This window comes from Tachypleus tridentatus, chromosome 10 (assembly GCF_004210375.1).
Source record: "Tachypleus tridentatus isolate NWPU-2018 chromosome 10, ASM421037v1, whole genome shotgun sequence".
Taxonomy (NCBI): Eukaryota; Metazoa; Arthropoda; class Merostomata; order Xiphosura; family Limulidae; genus Tachypleus; species Tachypleus tridentatus.
In genome coordinates, this window is record NC_134834.1 from 181,725,404 (window position 1) to 181,747,949 (window position 22,546).

A 22,546-nucleotide genomic window follows, 5' to 3' on the forward strand; every position below is an offset into this window, starting at 1 on the left:
GTTAATAAACTGCAATTTTTAATATGTTGTATTTCCCTCACTTTACTAATTGAGCCGGGCCGGGCATGGCATGGCCAGACGGTTAAAAGCACTCGACTTGTAATCTGAGGGACGTGGGTTAGGATCCCCGTCACACCAAACATGCTAGCCCTTTCAACCGTGGGGGCGTTAATATGTGGCGGTCAATCCCTCTCTTCATTGGTAAAAGAGTAGCCCAAGAGTTGGCAGTGGATGGTGATGACTAGCTGCCTTCCCTCTAGTCTTACACTGCTAAATTAGGACGGCTACCGCAGATAGCTCTCGAGTAGCTTTGCGCAAAATTCAAAAACAAACAAACTAATTAAACCCCTCTCCGGTAACTCATCGATAAGCCTTGGTCTAACAACGCTAAGAATTGAGTTTCGATACCTCCAGTGAGTAGAACCCAAATAGTCTATTTTGCAGCTTTACGCTTAACAATAATCAAAGTCACTAACTTATGTGTAGTACTGGACACCAAAATAAATTCCGTATATTTATTATAAATACTTTTCCCTTGCATATAAAAATTAATTTTTCATGAACGTCAACCAGTTAGGTTGGAATACGTAGATAAAAGTGTTAACAGTCTCATCAAGAAATAACAGCAAACAACGTCATAGACCAGTCTTACAGATATAAAGAACCAAAATAGGTTATTGATGAATTTTGGTAATCAGATCTTGTAGATTAAGAAAATAAGAGGCTTATATGTTCCAATAAGTTACAGATATACGATAAATATGTACAGAATTTGTAGCACAAGCCTACTATTATATCATAAGATTGGCTTTAAAGTACTTTCTTGAGTAAATGTATGTTAATTGTTTCAGGGGAAGGACTTGTACATGGACCTGGACGATTACTGCCTTCGTTTAATCACTCCTCAGGACCTAACAGTTCTAAACACCCAACCAATCCACACTATACGTGTGTGGGGAGTTGGGAGGGACAACGGCAGGTTTGTAAAACACATTCGATAAGCTTCAAAGACGCTGTTTGTTTGTTTTTTGTGAACTTCATAAATTAAAGGCTCGGCATGGCCAAGTGGTTAAGGTACTCGACTCGTAATCTGAGGGTCGCGGATTCGAATCCCCGTCACACCAAACATGCTCGTCCTTTCAGCCGTGCGGGCGTTATAATGTCACAGTCTATTTCACTGTTCGTTGGTAAAAGAGTATCCCAAGAGTTGGCGGTGGGTGGTGATGACTAGCTGCCTTCCCTTACACGACAAAATTAGGAACTACTAGCGCAGATAGCTCTCGTGTAGCTTTACGAGAAATTCAAAACAAACTAATCATAAATTAAATATGAAGTGTAGTGTAAATAATTAGAAACTGTCACACAAATTCCTTGTTACCTACCAGGTAGAATCGCCTACGTTAAAAGTGCAGAAAATTGCAAAGCATTATATGTTTATATAGAGAGAAATTCCAAAAATCACATTTTAATTCATAAAGCATCGATGTTCTAGTAGTACATACATTATCACAAACACATAAGAGCAGAATTAAACGTGAACAAAACATACTTTTAAAGGATGAAGTCTAGAAAATATAAACATTGGTTTTTGTTTTACTATAAGCATTTGTTCCAAGTAGTTCAGAGGCGGAATTAAGGGTTTACAATTCTAAAATGCGGTGCGCGATACCCGCAGTGAACACAATGCAGATTATCAGTGATGGAGCTTTGCGTTTAAACAACATCTTAGGATGAGTTATTAATGGGTTTTTTTTACTGAAATCATATTTACCTACTTAATGAATTTCGCGTTATAGGGAAGTGTGTGTGTTCTTAAAGTAAAGCCACATCGGGCTATTTTCCGAGTCCACCGAGGGGAATCGAACCACTGATTTTAGCGTTGTAAATCCGTAGACTTACCGCTGTATCAACGGGGTACTACAGAAAAGTGAAAATAGAGTTTATTTGCGTGCTTTGATTTACAGTTGAAGCAAACTTAGCAAAATCTTTAATCTTTCTAAACTCACTGTTGTACACACTTGTATGTTAGGGGAAAAAACGGTAGTTATTTATTTTTATCTCAGGACTACGTAAAAATGACTTTTAAGCTAACTTTTCACTGTCATAGTTTAATAATGGACTAGCAGTATATCTCAGATTTAATTTTAAAAAAACGTCATTAAAGGACTTACATTAAACAAAGCGATGAAAATAGTATTTTATCGTTATTAGAAATCTGAGGTAGAGTTTAGAGTTAAGGCTTGAAACAGGTTAAAACTCCCGATCATTTTAAAATAGCCTTTTGGGATTAATGCCTTGGAATTAGTTAAAACGTTAAAGGTGAATTTTACAGAAAAAAAAGAAAACTTTGCAGACAAAAGGACTACTCATACTGATTAATTTTGCAGGTTCACAGTTTTTATAAAAAATATGTGCTAATAAATGAAACATAGAACTTGGTGCAGAAAGAGCCCTCTCCGAGCGACAATCGGAACGTTTTAGTGTTTACGTTTGCCGCTAGGAAAAGAACTGTGACGTAATAGTTGCCAAACAAACCGCCAACGCCAGCACGTTGAATGTAAATAAACATGGCCAGCGCATACGGAGAAACAGAGGCGGAGTCTGTTTTGACTTTGTGTTCTGAACAGTGTTGAGTAGCACCATATCAATTCGAACCTACTCTGAACGAACCTAGAACAGTTACTTTTGACACAGATCTGATATGTTCTTGTAAGGAGGACAGTTCCACGAGCGAGAGTAACGGAACTGTGAGTGATACTGAAGAAATAAGATTGTATATTAAAACAACATGCTTTATGAGGTTTATGAGATTTACATTTAATATGACAATGTCAAAGTACTGTGTTAAGATTAATTTTATTATGATGAGTTATGGAAATATGTTATGGTGTTTATATTTGATTGTTTACAAGTCTACAATGTTTTTTTTTAAATTGCATAACATGTACTTGATTACTTCAACATGTTCAAGACATAGTCTTATTTCAATTTATCTTGCAATGTTAAATTTGAAAAATGGTATTCTTCAAACTTTTCCATGTGTAAAAATAATACAAAAACATCTACAGAATGATATACCAGCTTTTAAACTTGGAATATACTCTATTTGGGATAGATTTGTCCACTGTCTAGACTGGGAAATCAAGGTTTCACTGACTTTCAGGCGCCACAAATGCAAAACACGCTTATGAATGTGAAATATGTATGTCTAGTTACATTCTTCAAAAACTTGTACTTTTTAAATTATTATATTATACTAGTTATTGTTTATCGCTTTATACTGCACACATACCTTTAAGTTTGTTCTTTTCGTGATGGCAAGGGATGGCTTCAGAGGGTGGAATCTGTACTCTGCAGGCTGAGATCAGTCCTCAGCTCTACACGAGGAAAGATGGTGGGGACGATCCTGCCTACTGCAGATGGGTTTTTCAGTCCCAGCCTGCCTGGCTTGAAACCCACGGAATCCAAAACAGTGGGATCCGACACAAAACATGAGCGTTCAAAGTGATCTTGACAAAGCTTTGCATGATGTGAAGGAGTCCAGTTCTTCCTATTGACCATCCGCACCCACTGTCGCCACCTTGCCGGTTCCTTCTCCTTGCACGGAAACGAAAAGAAGCTTTTGCCCGATGCCGAACCGTTTTTACAAACATAAGCAATGCAGTAAACCATGTTATCATAAAACAAACATAAAGTAGCAATATCAAGACGACAAATAGTCTCACAAAGTATGTAATCCGAAAAAAGCACCGATAGATATACATAAAACACCAGCACTGAAAGGAACAAAATGGTCGGCGCGCTACGAAGCGTGTTTGGCAACTATTACGTCATAGTTGTAAAACGTCACGGAAACAGCCGAACGACCGAGAGGAACTTGAGTTCGAGGACCCGCATATTTTGTTTCATTTTTCACTCAAAAATTAAAGTGTTTAAAAATATGGCAACCACACAGGAATTATACCTAACCAAAGTACAGTTTCTCAAGCAAATATTAAATTTGTGGAAAATTCACCTTTAAATATTTCTTAAAATGTTCTTTACGCCCCTGTTGCTTTTTTAGTACACTTATTTTGAAATAGAAATCTCGTTTTAAATTAAAACTATTGATATTGTGCTAATAAATTGATTATAGAAATCTGCTTTTATCTCAACATTCATTTGGTTATTTTAAATGTGACGTTTATTTATACTATTAATTTTATATGTTTTATATTGTGTGCCGTAACTTGTTCGTAAATTTTTATAAAATTTTCAGAATAAATTTTTGTTCTTCTCACTATTTTTTCATCTTCGTTACTTAAAAATTTATCAGTAATTTATTTACACTAAATTTCCAGTTGTAAAGTTACAAAGTACCACTGTTTTGTATACATCATAAACTTACAAGTAAAATTAATAAAAATGAATTTTTCCACTTTCCCTTTTCAAACCAAATTTCGTAAAAATATATTAAAAATATAATATCGTCATTTGTTAGTTGTATTTCTCTAACTCAACTTTTTCATCTTTATTTCCTGTAGAAAACTTATATTCTTTCATTTTTTTTCTCCGCCTTTTATGCTTACTAATTTTATCGATCTCACCGCCCCCTACACGCAGAGAAAGGTAATTCATTTAAAAAATATATTGTTAGTTTTTCTTTCAGATTTGTTATAGTTTTATAAATAAAAACTGTTTGGTGAAAAAATGGTGCGATAATTATTATTCGTGTTTATTGGGCATTACGTATTTACAAGTACAACCAAGCTTTTTCTAATTATGTTTTTTTTTGTAATTGTGGATTTGCAATGAAACGTTTTCGGTGCTTACAGCTCTTCAGGCAAAGTAAACATAACTTCATCCTGTTGTTGTTTTAGATTCTACTATATATTTGGTTAATAATTACTTATTTAAATAATTTTCAAAGAAACTTCTGTTGAAATAGCATTAGTTGACGTTATAATATGTTTATACATAGGGCTGCCAAAAGGGGTGAAGGTTTAAAGTTTTTCTTTAAACGTAACTCTTGATAGATATTAGAAATTCAGTTGTTGTTGTTTTTTTAAATGGCAAATGTGAATTTGTTTGCTAATAAACACCTTCGTATTAAAATAAAGAAATCTTAATGATAAATATATCTTCTGTAATTGTTTATTTCTTTTGTTCATCGCTTAGTAAAATAATTGAAATATCTCGTTATGTCCAAATGGTTACGTTAAGCACACGTGTTTGTACATATATGTTATGTATATGTTTTTTTCATATGTACTGCCTTCTTAACTACTGTGATTGCTCACGTGCCTAAGGGGTTTGATTCTAGAGATTTTGCGTATGTTGCTCGAGATCGAGCGTCTCGCAAGCACATGTGCCACGTCTTCCGCTGTGACATCCCTGCTCGAATCATCGCTAACACTCTGAGAGACTTGTGCAAGAAGATAATGTTAGAGCGAAGTTACCAACAGAGTCTAGCTAATTCCATTCCTCAGCCAATATCGAAGCCAACGGCGAATGCTCACAGACAGGGAATAAAAACTGCTGCTATTCGTCCGACTAACCTCCCAGTGGAACAGAGACGTATCAGGCACATCAATTCTAGAAACGCTTATAATAGCAAGTATCAGTTTATTTTTTATATACGGGTACTTAAGTTGTAACCAATAGTGTAGCTCTGCAGCTCAACAGCTTCGCAGAGCATTCCGGGAAGTGAAACACAACTATACACTTTTGTAGTTTATTAATTAATAAATAATTGTGGATAAAACATCAAGTTCTGTACACAAATGAGCTCAATAAAGAAATTGAAATTAAATCACGTGTTAACTATTAATTAGTTGATATGGTGAGACTTAACACTCCTACGAAAAGTGGGGCCTAATAGGCGCCAGAGCAACTTAAAAGGTTATTAATATTAGGCTAATAATTTTGTATTTAAATGAAATTGCCATTTAAATCCATTAATGAATGGATTAACGAGATTCCCACTGTCCCTATCTACTATCTAGCGAAACCACAGCCAGGGGAACGGGCTTGAAGAAATCAGGACTAGAAACGTCTTTTCGTAGGAGTGTTAAACGAATTTATGAAACTTTCGAGCTAATAATAACTTTGGCTGATTATTATTGTTTCAAATTTAACAAATCTTCAACAAGATTTATTTAAGCACACATTTAAATGATTTCCTCTCCAGAATGATTTGATAGGTTTCTTTAACTCGTATTTTCAAGAATATGGAATTCAAAAACAAATTAATTGTGGCCTGTTTAGATAGACATTATTACATAATTGCAATAAATCTGTCTGCTGTATTTGTTAAATAAATAAATCATATGTTTCACCAAGACTCCCTGTTTGTTTGTTTTTTTTCCTCCTCTTTCCAGTTCAGACGTTTCCTACACCAATGGAGGAACCGAGAAAAATTCTTAAAGTGTATTATTTAGGAACCACACTGGTGTCTAAGCCTACCGGCATGGATGTAATTAACTGCGCCATTAATGAGTTGTTGGTTTCCGTACCTACCGAAGCCTACAGATATGTTAACGTCATTGTGTCACCCTCTACAATTTCCATTTCCAAAATAGGCGTAAGTTACTATTTTTCCAAGTGAAAAGTATTGTTGTCAGTTATATTTTCAATGTTTTTATTTGGTTGTTTTTGCAAGAACTCTCTGCTAAAATGGTGATGGCGCTAGGTTTAGAAAAGTTATCGAATGTTCGTGAATATTAATGATCGAGAGACTGAAATATCTAGAAATAATTATATATTATAAATACCGAGAATTAGTTTAATTTTGGTCGTTCAGGGCCAGTTAAAAGTGATGTATTCAATGAGAAGTTACCGCGTCTGTTTGGTTATACAGTTATTCGGCGAGTTAGGTGTTTGTTTATCAAGGTACTTTAATGAAATTATGTTTATTTCACTCAGTTTCTATTGAAAAGTTGTAGTTAAAGTTAAGACCTACATGAGTACATGTAGTTTCGGAGTTCACATAGAATGCTGTTTGTGAACGTGGGCCTAAAACTTACGTCAACGTGCACAGTCTATAAGAACGTTACGAAAGAAATAAAATAATTTGTCGTGACGTGGACTGAAGCGTTCGACTTGTAAGCTGAGGGTCGCGGATTCGAATCCCTGTCACACCAAACATACTCGCCCTTTCAGCCGTGGGGACATTATAATGTTACGGTCAATCCCACTATTCGTTGGTAAAAGAGTAGCCCAACAGTTGGTGGTGGGTGGTGATGACTAGTTGCCTACCCTCTAGTTTTACATTGCTAAATTAAGGACGGATAGCGCAGATAGCCCTCGTGTAGCTTTGCGCGAAATTCAAAAACAAACAAAACAGACGTGGACTGGACTTCGAACTCTTTTCATCAAGTAACCCAAGAGAACCTACTTAACAATAGAGCACACTACAATATATATATAGCGATTAAAAGTTGTGTAATATTAGTATCACGCAAACTAAAATTACACTAGTTCTTGAAAATGTTTTAGTGCTTTATATAATTTCGTTTTATTACATTTCATTCTGAAATTTTGTGTTTTGTTTTTTTAAATAAAGCTCAAAGTTTTAATATTGAACTTGCTTATATTCCCATGATAATATAGCCCGACCCAAGGCTGTTAGCTGAATGTAGAGTGCGCTACTTATCATTCTTGGGTATTGGACAAATTGTAAAGTAAGTGATTTTTGCTATGTTTATTATTATTATTTTCAAGTGATTTCTTTGCGTATCAGCTGCCGCGATAAGAGGTAAATGTTAGTAAACTGTCTTTTATACTAACATAAACACAGGTTTCAGAATCCGAGTTAACCATCCAGATTATTGTGTTCCGCAAACGGTTAACCATTAATTTAGAAGTTATTAGGCGTAACTACAGTAAGACTTGCACCAAGTTAGGGAAAAAACTGGTTATCTGCTGTGTTCACCGTGGAGAATCGACCCCTGGGGACTGGAAAAAAAATCGCGTTTTCCTCAAGTAACTGTCTGTCCAGCATCAGGAATAGTTTATAATTAAGTAAATTTAATTACATACAAACAACCCAAACTGTTAACAGAAAACTTAGGTTGCGGCTGAATTTCAGAGTCTCCATCTTCGACAGAACCTTTGACAGTTGTTAAACTTTGATAAATTTGTACAACTTATAGTTGAGCTAGTGACAACAAACTACAGTTTTATTAATTAATGTCCACTCTATACAATAGTATATGTATATTAAATTACCTGCAGCTTCTAGTGTTTTAATATTACAGTTTAAATGGACGTGAAGATTGTTTTGTTTTTTTACGGAATGTTAGTGATTTTGGTACCTTAGTATAAGGAACATCAGATTTCGTTTTTCAAATTTATTTATTTTTGTTGCACAAGGCTTAGGAAGATGAAACTAGACTCGTGGCGTAGCTAGGGGGGTGGGCAAGGGGGTACATCTGTCCCCGGGCGCAGCATCGGAGGTGGTGGGGGGCGCCAAATTGATGTGACATAATTAGAAATTATGGCTTACATTCGTCACGAGAGGGCGCGAAAACTGACTTTGTCCCCGAGCGTTGAAAACCCTAGCTAGACTTCTGAACTAGACAATGGTAGGGAAGAAACAACTACGAAATCTTAAACTGACCACTGTCGAGCATTATTTTATAATAGAAACTACCATATTTCCCACCGTCGAAGACGCTAATTTTTCCCTAAAATAAGTCTCAAAAATTTATCCTGTGTCTTCCAGGCCAAAGGTTACTTTGCTCGTAAGCCTAAGCTAGACGAAGCGTTTCGATACAAGACAGTAATCTAATCCCCTCTATATGACCCAGAATGAAATGTATACGTTACTTAGTATTAAATAACAAATAAATAAACAAGATAATTATAAATCACAAATTTCATTGTTACTTCCGCAGTAGGCTGAGGTAAACCATTCGATGGTCTAACTTGCCCGTTTCCATCAAATGACATTTTTACTCATCTCGAACAATCTTGATATTAAGGCAGCATTTATAAGGACACTCAAACTCAGACATGTTTTCGGTAAGAGTTCTCTGTAACATTTCAGCTGAATCAATTTTTTAAACACAGCCTATATCATGACTTTACAAAAAAAATACAAAAAGCACTTTGAGAATAGGCTTAGAAAAACGTTATTACTGGAAATAATACAAATATTCCAGTGGTAATGTAAGGTATACACTTTCAAAGGTAGATATGATAGGTATAGAGCTCACAAAGACGAGAAGTGTGCAAGAGGATTTATATACCATAAGTCACTAAACAACATCTTGGTAAGATTGGTTGAAGTGTTGTGACCTTATTCTTATGTTTTTTGGGTTTTTTTTCAAAATTTAGCTAATCAAAATGGGGGACAACGCTAAAATCCGGGTTTCGATACCCGTGGTGGGCAGAGCACAGATAGCCCAGTGTGTAGCTGTGTGCTTCATTCAAAACAACAACAACAAAATAGGGGTGCGTCTTCGACTCCGAGAAATACGGTAGCTTTTATTTTGTAGTGAAAGTAATAACTTAAAATCAATAATTTATTATTAAAATTAGTTTACGCTGAGAACACACAGTGGATTACAATGTAACGATAATCAGTCTTCTTCGACCGGCGTGGCCAGGTGGTTAGGGCACTCTGATGATTGCGGGTTCAAATCCTCGTCACACCAAACATTCTCGCCCTTCAACCTTGGGAACATTATAATGTAATGGTCAATCACACCATTCGTTAGTAAGAGAGTAGCCCAAGAATTGGCAGTGGGTGGTGATGACTAGCTGCCTTACATCTACTCTTGCACTACTTAATTAGGGACGGCTAGCGCAGATATCCCTCGTGTAGCTTTACGAAATTCAAAACCAAATAAACAAACTGTCTTCTTCTGGACCAATGTTCATTTGAAACATCTAGTATGTTTGCTACATAATAAAATAATTTTCATTACGCTTAGCTTATAAATCGTTAAGTGTCAGTGTACTATTTTATTAGCATGATGTGCTTCCACACATGAAACATTTATTTAATAATTTCCGTAGTTTTAGAGATGAATTGCTTTAATGGTTTGCAATGAAATAAAAAAACATACCAGGTAATATGAGTGATGTGCATGTTTGATTAGTGTTATTTTCATTGGTAGTCAGTACGCCGGGCTGTAGATCGGAAGGTCCAAAGTGCAAGCCCGTTATATGGCTGTTGAATGTGCTCCTCACTTTCAGCTTTAGGTTCATTATACAAATGACACGGCCCGGCATGGCCAAGCGTGTTAAGGCGTGTGACTCGTAATCTGAGGGTCGCGGGTTCGCATCCCCTTCGCGCCAAACATGCTCGCCCTTTCAGCCGTGGGGGCGTTATAATACGACGGTCAATTCCACTATTCGTTGGCAAAATAGTAGCTCAAGAGTTGGCGGTGGGTGGTGATGACTAGCTGCCTTCCCTCTAGTCTTACACTGCTAAATTAGGGACGGCTAGCACAGATAGCCCTCGAGTAGCTTTGTGCGAAATTCAAAAACAAACAAACAAACATACAAATGACAGTCATCCTCACTATTCACTTCTTAATATATAAATAGCTACTGACTAGTTTTCCTCATTTTGATCAAAAGTACAAGAGTTAGAGATGGCTTTGACTGAACCTCCGTGGGTCTCTCACCCTTACGTTTAGCCCTATAGTAACACTCATTCTGAAAGTATGAAATATGTTCCCTTCTTAGTAGCATAGACAAGGTATTGTAATATGCAGAAGTGCCATTTTCTTCCATCTTGTTGTTGTTGTTTTGATATGAATATTTTGTTTGTTTATTCTAGATATGTACAATTTTCATATAATACGTGGTTAAGAAATCCTTGTTACAAATGACACCTAGTCAACCTCAACCCATTTAGGTTATAGTAGTGTAGCTGCACTTTGAGCGCGTGAAGAGTGACAGTAGTTTTCCCTAGTGGTAGGTCATCTAATATCTCAAGATTACACCCTCCACTACATTTGAATGATTAATTAATTAAGTTTAATGATACCGATTCAACTAAGTAAAGTAAGAATATTGTCTTAAGTGTATCATTCAGCTTGGAAATTAGTAGTGGGAGAGGAGGGGGTATATTAGTTCACGTCAACATAAGGTGAAGTAAACATGCTGTTCATCTGTGTTGTATAAATATTGTTTCATTGTGTATAACATTTTGTGCCCAATCCCTTTACGTCATATAACAGATTCAGTATTACTTTACAATATATTTTGCTCCCCGCTAGTACAGCGGTAAATCTACATATTTACAATGCTAAGATCAGGGGGTTCGATTCCCCTCAGTGGGCTCAGCAGATAACCTGATGTGGCTTTGCTATAAGAAAACACACACACACAATATATTTTATTGAATACCCATTATGTAGTGGACCTAACTAATTTACTTCTCCGAGAAATTGGTTTAACTTCGAATACCAAACGTTTAAAACTGTCCAGACACCAAAAAGGCAAGTTGATATTGTAAATAGCATATTAGATGGGTCTCTCTGTATGTATATATGTATGCTGAACTCGAGTGAATTTGTAGCAAAATAAATGCACTGTATTTTATAAACAACTACCAAGGTTATCTGTTCTACCTAAGGGAACCATTTATTCTTACAAACTCAGTTATAATAATATGCCATTCTGTCAGCTCACTTATTGCTTGTTTCTTCTTTCTATACTTTAAGCCACCCGTAATACCACATTACTGACTATTCAACTAACTAAACTATGCCATATCTTAATTTAGTATGTAGAATAAAACTACAGTTAGTTCTAAAATGGTATTTGTAACACACTCTTCAAAAATTCCAACTTAGTATAATTTCTTGCCTACAGACACTGTGCTTTCATCATGCATACAGCAGATGACCAATTTATTGCCCATGTGTTCCATTGTGAACCCTCTTCTGGAGCTCTTTGTAAGACAATAGAAGCAGCTTGTAAGGTAAGAACTAAAGTCAAGCCAAAAGTTGAAGAATCAGACATTATTGTAAACTGTTTTGTAAAGCTCACCGATACATTTCGAGGAAATCAATTGTTATTTAGTAATAACAAATTTTAAAATTGATCATCATACGTTATAAAAAATGGGTAACATGGTGTTTAAGAAACAATTGGAAAAAGAAAAAAAATGTAATTTCTTTCCGTGTTGTTTTCTTCTCCGGAAAAGGATGAACAAAGTCATGTTAAGTTTTTTGTCTTTTATGTTTGAAAAATCTATGAAACTCAGCTGTAAGAAAATATGCCAGTGTTGAAAATTAAATAATATTTATTCATAAAGTGAAACCACAGAAAGAAATAGGAACCTCTAGAACACAGATAATGGGGAAAAGATAATTTGGGTTTTGTGTTGAGAAACCCATTGCATTATAAAAATGATAAATTATCCATTGAAGAAGCATATTCAAAATAATTAATATGGTTGTTGTTAAGTGGAAGCCTACATGATGTACCCACGACAGGTATAGAAACCCCACTTTCGGCTTTATAAGTCTTCAGGAAAATTCAATTTTATATTTATGGCATCTCCTGATACAGGCATTTGTATCAGTTGAAAAACACTTTAGTAGCAGTAGGTAATTGGCTTAAGTAATAAAGTCAACTCGCATGAAAAATGGCGCTTTTTCTATAGCCCGTGCAGCAGAGTATGACATTCAGGGAAGTAATGATGGGAAGGTATCTTGGGACATCAGAAACTTGTGCCCCACCTTAAATGTCAATGTATAATATCACGAGAAATACACTCACCATCCCCTGCATGTTAGAATTTTGTTTGTTGTACTTTTAGTTACTGTTACAAATTGCTCGTTTTATTTGCAGCTACGTTACCAGAAGTGTCTTGACGCCCATCGAGAAGCTTTGGCAAAAAAAAATGGGAAAGTTCAGGAAAGGAAGGTAAGAAAATGCGATTATCAAATGGGTTTCGGTGATTTCAGCAAAGGCACAGAATAAGTTTACAAATAGTACAGTCACAGTTCATGAAGGAACTTCTTGTCGAGGTATTATCAGTGCCCTGAGGAAAGATGCTGTTCAGTGACAGCAGTTTACCACTTTCGTCAGTGTTCGACATTTTGCATAGGTTTGTCAAATATGAAGCATACAGTGAAGTTGTTTAACGAAATATTATTTTCATTATATAGATTGAAAATATTTTAAGAATAATATCTTTGTCAATGTGTTTTTTTTAAACACGAAGGAAAAGGTGCATTATGTTAATTAAAAATAAGCACGAATATCCTCACACTTTTATATCACAAATCATTATGATAAAAACTTTTAAAAGTTCTCTGCTTGTACAGCAGGAAGTCTATGGGGTTTGATCCCCCTCAGTGGACTCAGCAGATAGCCCGATGTGGCTTTGCTGTAAGATAAAACAAAACGCACAGACAAAACCTTTTTATCCTCTGAACATGTTGTTTAGGATTGGAATTATTATAAGCATCTCTGTTTTAGTTTTGTGTACTTTAAGTACAGAAATGATCGTGAAACTTAGAGCAATGTGATTTTGAATTATGATGTATTTTCAGGTATACTTCTTATGTCTCGTTTTTTGTTACAAAATAGGGCCTAGGCTCCATGATACGAGGTGTTTGGGGTAGTTTATCCAACAAACGGAGCCGTAGTTTTGAAACATGAAAATCCTGCAAAAAAATTGAAGAAAGCAAGACCAAAACGTTTTAGTTCGTAAATAGAATTTATAATTTTGAATATTCACATCTGTATTAGGCTGTTTAAGCTGTATTATTTCGTAATTTAACTTTATTACGTCACTAAAATTTGTTTTCTCATAATTGATTAATTCGGTGATACGTTTATAAACAGCATATAACTGTGTGATAAAGCATTATTAGTTAGCTTATCGTATGTTTAATATTTTCTTTTATTTCCGTGTTATATAAAGTTTAAGAATGACCTATAATATTTATGTATGTATATATATATATATACACACACGTGTTTGATGTTTTTCTCAATTGCTTATCTATGGTAAAGTTGATGTCATGTGACGTAATTTTCATAAATCGTCTATAGTATTTTCGCGAGTTTCCGCCGGGTTATTAAAGCCGTTTTTTTTTTGTTTTTTTCACCTTTCATGACGTAGCTGGTTCGGTGAAACCCACCATTTCGCATAATTTCTATGTGAAACCCGAGCAAAACATCAACATAATTAGCCATAATCTTCTATTACCACCAAATCTTACAATTTTTAGGTCTTACCTATTTAAAAAAGTGTTTGTTTGTGTGTGTACGTGAGGAATATATTTGTGTGAGATGATCTGTGTACTTACGCACTCTTTTCGTCTTTATTATTAGAACTGACGATCATCTTAAACTTTGTTTCTAACGTTTTATACACACTGTTAAGATATCGTATACAACACAAGGGATATTATTGTTGAGAAGCAGCTTTCTTTTTGTTAATCCACTTGTGACGTCATTTTTAATGACGAACTATTTGTAATTCACACATTCACATCATCGTAATTGGAACTCTGACTTCGTGTTTTGACGAGTTAAAAACTATAGAATGTTATGTTGAAAACTCAACTTAGAGGAAGGTTGAATATCAAACACATTTTTTATGCTATATAGATTTATTTTAACGTTTATAAGTGTAAGTGTTGAGTGTAACGTATTTGTAATTGTTATAATTTCATGTGTTCAAATGGTGTAGAAGTTAAAATCCAATAGGATCATAAGAAGGCCTCGTGATACTTGTCTTGTGTATATTAATGAACCTAGTACAGGTCAAAACAATATTTTGAATTCCTTTTCTATAAATAGTAACTGTTGCTGTCTATGTGGATATTCAGGGCATTCAAGTTGTGTGTAAACAGTTCTACTAAAATATACCAATTCTGGAAAACTAACGAGTGTTTTCCTTCTACGTTTTTGAACATGTTGTTAGAGGTCACATGCCAGCATGCTTTTTAAAATGGACGCCGATGTCGAGTGTGTTAGTCATAAAGTCCATTATCATGACGTTCTTTAACTGCGAGATGTTAAAAATGTGCATTTAATAAAACTTTTTTGTTTAGATTAAACTCTTTTAACCGATGAAATGCAAACGCGTCGACTATTATAAAATAATTAAACACGTTTGAGAAAATTAAACCAAAGTACTTTAGGCTGAACTACATCGCGTAAAACTTTATTTTTCTTGTGTTAGACACAACTGTTGTAACAATGCAATTGATTCCTGTCGTCACATTTTTCGCATTTATTACAGTTTCATTCAAGTCATTTACTTTTATGAGTCCCACAGTTAGAAACAGCGGCAAGTCTGCAGGCTCATAAGACCAAAACCCGGGGTTCAATTCCCGCGGTGGCTACAGCGTATTTTCTAATGTGTCTATGCTATAAAACAAACCACAACTTTTCGAAAACACCATAAATAACTCACATTTTTCTGTCTATTGTATAATTTTGACGAATAATAGACTTGCCGTACTTCGTTACACCCTACAGCTTCGGTAACAATATTCACTTTCACATATACTGATATTAATTCAAACGTTGTGTGCAGGTTGTTTCATATGTATTTTGGAGATACCTACTTAGTCCACAGATTTTCACTGACGCGTTTCATAATAGAGTGAATTAATTCGATTTGAAAATCAAGGCACGTGCAATGTTTCTATCAAGCGTACGTGTTGACTAAACATAGCTTCTAAATAATTGTTTTCCAGCTATTGGCCTTTTGCTAATTTTGGCGCCGAGTCTCGAAGAGCTTGCGAAGCGACATAATAAATATATATATACGCTACAAGTGTAAACTGGTACAGTGAAATAAACACGTTTAATTTAAAATTGTGTATATTTCACAACGTATTAGAAAGTAAGAAGTAGAATGACACCAGCACTGATTATAACAGTAATTTGCCATTCATTCTTTGTTCATATAAATTATGTAACGTCACGAGTCTAATTGGTTAAGTCAAGACGTGTATTGTATTTAAACATAATATTGTAAATATACCTTATCTCTACTGTTAGGTATGTCTGTTTTTTCGTCTTTTTAATATCCTGCTAAGTTAAAAAAAAAGTAGAACTTGAGGAGGAAATATAAAATAAATAGTATTCAAGATTGAAAGCCGTTGTTATGAATTATACAAGTTGTAGAAGCTGGTAAAACGCGTTCTATTAGTGTGACAACAAAATACTTACTGTCCTAGTGGTCGTCTGTCGTCATTACTTTAAGTTGAATAAAACGTGTTATTTTAACACCTAGAGTGAAAAGCCCTTTTAATAAACGTTATGTTGAACTTTTATAAGAATTTCTGCCATCAGTTGAGAGCATTGGATGGCTACAAATCCATTGTTAGGGATTTGTGAAAGTTTTGACATGGGCTTACCCTTATAAGTAATTGTTTCAAACATTCTAGTATCTGAATGTGAAGTACAATAACGAATTGGGATTTTAATCATTGGTTGTGGACCACGATATGGTGTTGATGGTTTGAAATTGGAACCGTTTTTAAGTCCACTTAAAATGCCCGGCATGACCAGATGGTTGGGTACTCGACTTGCAGCTGAGCCCAGTTAACAGTAATTTATGAAACAGCTTCTTTGTTCAGTTGTGGATCCAACAGTTTGTTTAGAGGATCATTTCCAAAAGCCATATACAGTAATAAATACATTTCTTTCTCAGATATAGAGCCCTATATGGCCAGCGGGTTAAGGCTCTGGACTCGTAATCCGAGGGTTGCGGGTTCGGATCCCCATCACATCAGGCAAACCCACCCTTTCACCTGTGGGGGCGTTATAATGTGACGTTCACTTCTACTATTCGCTGGCAAAAGAAAAGACCAAGCGTTGACAGAAGGTGATGATGACTAGCTTGCCTTCCCTTTAGTCTTACACTGCTAAATTAGGGATGGCTAGCGCAGATAGCCCTCGAGTAGCTTTGCGCGAAATTCAAAAACAAACAAGCAAACGAATGCCCTAACCACCTGGCCATGCCAGGCCCAAGAGAACTAAAGTTAAACTAAAACTAATATCAATACTATAAGTTTAACATTCTCGTGTGTTCTACGATTAAGAACTAACACACCTTCGTTGTTGTTACATCCCACGTTTTATCATTAGAATGTTAATGAAACTTCCTCACAGGACTGAATTTAATTCAGAACTTTCGTTTTTTGGAACTGATTTTGCATTTGTTTCATTGAGGGTTAAAGTCTATTCAGTCATTTTGTTGTACATTTGATTGTTTTTTCCAGCGTCCTGTAAATATTTGTGTATTTATACAACGTAATGACCCGAATACTTAATAATGTAGAAAACGGTTATTTTAGTCTAAAATAATTCCATCCTAAATGTAAACACTGTCAGTTGATAATTTGTAACTGTGAAACAACTACGTAACTGCTGTTATCATTTGGGCGTAAAACAAAATACGCTGTTCATGTGAATCGTTAAGAGATTTCTGTACTTGATTAATTATTTTATCGGTTTATTTACGCGTGTAGTGGCTGATTATTTTTATTGTATTAACAACGTATTAAACGTTTTTCACTTGGGCTCCTGAACCATTAAAACTGTGTATTTTTATTGTATTCCATGTGAAATACACTTATGATTCGCTTCAGAGACTGTTTTCGATATTATTTTATTAATACCGGTGTATTTCAATTAATTATGTTGAAGTCAAAGTTTAGTCTACGTTATACCGACTGAACGTCTGCTTGCTATCTCGTGCTGATTCTGGTTGTTTCACAGAGGTAAAACCTAATTACGCGAAAATAATTAGTTTATGTTTTGTCTCGTAAAGTTTCGTAACACCGTGCGTTGAATTTCCTGCCCATCCGATTGTCAAATATTATGTGAGGTAACTTAATTCATTGCTACGAACTTTAAATAAAATAAAAGCTAACGATATAATTTTATTTAGTGTATTAAAGTAATGGTTTCTCATTCGTGTTATATTATTTGATTAAAGAACAAAAAGCTGCAACATCTTTTAAAAAACTCGTTCATCTTGTTATTTATTCATTGTTACCGTTGTGTTGTGGGGAACACTACAAAGCTATATCAAGACTGCTTTACTCGTATAAAAAGGGGTCTTATTTTTCTTGCAGTAGCGAAAAAAAAAAAAACATTGAACTAAAACATTAAACCAGGGGTTCGATTACCCTCGGTGGACTCAGTAGTTAGCCCGATGAGGATTTTCGATAAGAAAACACACGCATGCACATATAAGACAGTACTATCACGGTTAGTCGGTTCGCTCTTCTTGTTATATTATTAACTATATTAGGGGAAGACCCCCATATGTATGTATATATATATAAAGTATCTACGTGATATTCGTAATCGCTCGTAAAGCTTTCTAGATGTGCAAAGTATGTGTATACCTTAGAAGCTGCCACCTTAATTAAAGTGAATAATGACAAGTTGAAAACTATTAGTAACTGTAAAAAAGAGCAGACCAGAAATCATTCTGTATTTCAACTGAGGTAAAATTCTCACCAAATGAAATTGTATACGTCAAATGCTATCGTATGATTTATAAATTCAGTCTAGCGTATCAAATAGGAATAAATAATTCATGAGTAGTCACGTTTTGTGCCATTAAATTAATGTCTTAGGCCATGTCGTTGCCAAAGCCATCCACTTTTTAAATACGTGTTTTTTTTGTTGTTGTTTTTTTTTTTGCGATACCACGATACCTTTATTGTGATAGTTTGAACTCCAAGCAGTACCAGATACCACGATACCTTTATTGTGATAGTTTGAACTCCAAGCAGTACCAGATACCACGATACCTTTATTGTGATAGTTTGAACTCCAAGCAGTACCAAGTTGATGTAAACACAACCAATCGATCAACATGTTTGTGTATTCGGTATTATCTGCTGGCTGTGAAGCCAGAAGAATTTGTGTTGTAAATATTATAATCCACACACATTGAGAAAACTCACGAACTTCCCTTGGACGGTGTTTAGAGATTTAAATAAAAATAAGTTATTTCAAGTTTTTACTTCGCTTCTAAATATCTGTAATCATTCGTTGGTAAAAGGAAATTTTATTTTCATAGCTAGCATATTTAATGCTTTTATCGGATTAATATTTGATAAGTTTTGATTGCAGAATAATTATCTTTGACAAGCTTAACTGTATTGTGCGTTATTAAATGTATGCTATTGTCAGAAGCGACTAGTCTTGTTAATTAAGCGACATGTCGTAGCAACATTTCTTGGAGTTTCTCTAATCTTATCTTTCAAAAATGTGGTTATCTTTGTTAAAGGTAAGACAATATTAAATCAAGACATTTTGACGAAAGTGATTGTAGGACATCACGTGTATATTAAATTATTTCTGTTGAATGAGTGTGTGAAGTGATTACTTAGCATTGGCCCTGCTATTTAAGTTATATGATAGCTCCTACTAATTGCAAGTAAGTGTTGTGCTGTTTTTCTGTGTTATTGTAATGTTGTTATATTGAATAAAGATACTGCATGTTTAAATCGTATCTCTGTCATATCTTGAGAGGATGCGATAATGAATACATCAAACAGATATATTTGGAAATAAAAGTTATTCTTGTAATATATTTTAAGTTGGAAATTTAAGTTTAATTACATATTAGAAATTTGTTGTGATTTCTAAATACAATCACCAAACTTTTGAGAAACAAATTATTGTGGGTACTGACGTATCAGTCCCAACACTCAAAGTTATTTTAGTTTCTTGATAGATTCAGGAATTCTGTTTATTCATGAGAATCGATTGTATTTATTATCGTGTAATAAATACTGACTTTTGCCTATTTTTAACGTTCAAGTACTACGTATAATACATTAAGAATGAATTTCATTTTTAAAATTTTCTTTTTACTATTAGTGGAAATTCTCCTCACTCCACGTTTCAAATTATTTAGGTATTATTCAAATTTTAAGTTTTGGTTTAATAACATGGTAAATATTAACAAAAATGTGATTGTTTTTCTGAATGTTTAAAGGCCCGGCATGGCCTATCGCGTAAGGCGTGCGACTCGTAATCCGAGGGTCGCGGGTTCGAGCACCGCGTCGCGCTAAACATGCTCGCCCTCCCAGCCGTGGGGGCGTTAGAATGTGACGGTCAATCCCACTATTCGTTGGTAAAAGAGTAGCCCAAGAGTTGGCGGTGGGTGGTGATGACTAGCTGCCTTCCTTCTAGACTTACACTGCTAAATTAGGGACGGCTAGCACAGATAGCCCTCGAGTAGCTTTGTGCGAAATTCCAAAATAAACAAACAAACTGAATGTTTAAAAACAAAACAAAAATATCCTAAATATTAATACTATTTTCTATAACAGCTGTAGTTTAAATACGAATTTTTCGATTAGTGTTAATTTTGACGCACTTTTAAGGATACGAGAAGTTAAGCAATATTTATTGCTACGATTTGCAACAAATAGTGGATATATATTAGTGAAAATAAACACATTTTAATGCAATTAATAACTAAAATTACAAGGAAGGACTGCGTTAAAAACAGCAAATCCAAACCTCTTGCCAATTATATTAGTTTGTTATAACTTAAAAAAACAAGCTGAAACAATAATAAATTTAAAACGATGCATTAATTGAAAAGATCACACGGTACAAGGTGATCGACTTGTAATCTGAGGATCGCGGGTTCGAATCTCCATAGCACCAAACATGCTTGCCCTTTGAGCTGTGGGGGCGTTATTACGTTACGGCCAATCCCACTATTCGTTGTTAAAAGAGTAGCCCAAAAGTTGGCGGTGGGTGGTGATAACTAGCTGCCTTAGTCTTACACTGCTAAATTAGGAACAGCTAGCGCAGATAGCCCTCGTGTCGCTCTGCGCAAAATTCAAAAACAAATAATCTGTACCAATAAGGACCTTTTTCCTTACGCCAGAGAATTACGCCTTAGTGTAATTTAACACAGATTTCGTTTCCTTTACTGACTTTGGTGTGTTAGTGATACGAATTATATACACAATACCACACTAGAACAACGGATCTCAAGATCATGTATCCTGAAGTAAGTTACAGCTACATTGTCCATTTACTAGTATGGTCTAACGATAACCAAAACAAAACAAAATGGATGCGAAAGTTGTTCAGTTCCTAAGGAAGTACAAAATATTGACGCAGATTTACAAACTCAAAAACTCCTGTTAAAACCGTTGAAAGAATGAAAAATACAATGAAATAAATAATGATAATAAATAGCACGAGAGAAATAAAATTAATATTATTTTATATGTACTGTTCACGACTTTATACATGGCAGTTTAAAGGGTGTTTTTTCAATTTCTTTACGATTACAGGTTGTGTGTGTGTATTTATTAATTTTCTCACATTTTTCAGAATATTGGCGCATTCTCTGAAACCTTTGAGATATCCACATAAAACTAACAATAGTTGGTCTTAGTTTGATTGCAAATTTACTCACCACAACACTCGGTAAGCTATAATAAAGTAAATAATTATCAAAGTCAAACCAGGCTATCATTGTTTTCGAATAACATAACGTTTTGGGACAACATAAGACCTTTGATTTACATCTGTTGTTTCACACTTTTAACTAACTTAAAAAAACTAAAGCCAGTCCTTATCATTCATATAGTTACGATGCTTTTTTCTTAAACTCATTTAAATTTACTTCTTCCACGACACCTGAAGACAACCCATTTCAAAGGCCAACCAACCTGTTAGAAATACAAAGCTGTCTTAACTGAAAATGACTTCTACCATGTCAAAATGTTTAATTGTGTCCTCTAATTCTATTATTCTTTGCTGTTAAATGTAAATAAAGATTATGCGTCCACATTATCAATTTCCTTAACAATCATAAACACTTCAAACAGATTCTGTTTAACTATTCAGGAATCCTAATCTCTCCTTGCATGATAGCCCTTTCATCCCAATTACCATTCTAGTAGCCCTCCTCCAAACATCTTCCAATAATCCGATGTCCTTCCTGATGTAAGGAACCCAGATCTTGACACAATATTCCACATTTGCCATAACCATGACCTACGTAATGAAATTATAATATACAGAGACTTGTATTCGATATTTCTGCAGATACATCCTAAAATCGTATTTGCCCTACCACTAGCAACAGCACACTGCTTGGAGGGCTTAATATCCCTTTCTTTCATGACACTGTTAAGGATGTTCCCCCCATATTATACTTATAATTAAAATTATGATAACTCACATGAATTATCTTGAAATTAATATTATTAAAACTGATCTGTCATTTATTCGCCCAACTTACTAAATGATCCAAATTGTTTGTATTATCAGCAGCATCTTTTTCACATCAAACAACACTAAATACATCAATAAATATAAGTATTTTTTTACCATTCCTTCATCTAACAAATCTTTTATCAGACTTTCCAAAACTTTTCCCATAAATGATGTAAGACTAATAGGCACATAATTACTGGGACAACTTTTATTATCTCCTAGGAAGATAGAAGTAACGTTAGTTTATTTCCAGTTTTCCACTCTTCAAGGACTTAAAAAAATTGAGCTCAGATATCCAATCCTTGACTTCCTTTAAAGATTCTCCGGAAAACATCATCCAACTCAGGAGTTTTAT

The 22,546-nt window shown here is 34.7% G+C and overlaps 1 protein-coding gene across 13 annotated transcripts in view; it reads left to right on the plus strand.

Annotated features, from left to right (window-relative positions):
* The window catches only part of LOC143231066 (protein Fe65 homolog), a 96,385-nt gene extending 78,817 nt beyond the window's left edge, over window positions 1–17,568 (plus strand). For all 13 annotated transcript variants that reach the window (XM_076465579.1, XM_076465578.1, XM_076465585.1 and 10 more), the window contains 7 exons: window positions 852–979; window positions 5,303–5,592; window positions 6,360–6,562; window positions 7,591–7,661; window positions 11,812–11,920; window positions 12,796–12,870; window positions 13,540–17,568. In XM_076465579.1, the coding sequence (XP_076321694.1) occupies window positions 852–979; window positions 5,303–5,592; window positions 6,360–6,562; window positions 7,591–7,661; window positions 11,812–11,920; window positions 12,796–12,870; window positions 13,540–13,611 (948 nt within the window). In that variant the 3' untranslated portion in view covers window positions 13,612–17,568. The remainder of the gene's footprint in view (window positions 1–851; window positions 980–5,302; window positions 5,593–6,359; window positions 6,563–7,590; window positions 7,662–11,811; window positions 11,921–12,795; window positions 12,871–13,539) is intronic.
* The last annotated feature ends 4,978 nt before the right edge of the window (window positions 17,569–22,546 follow it).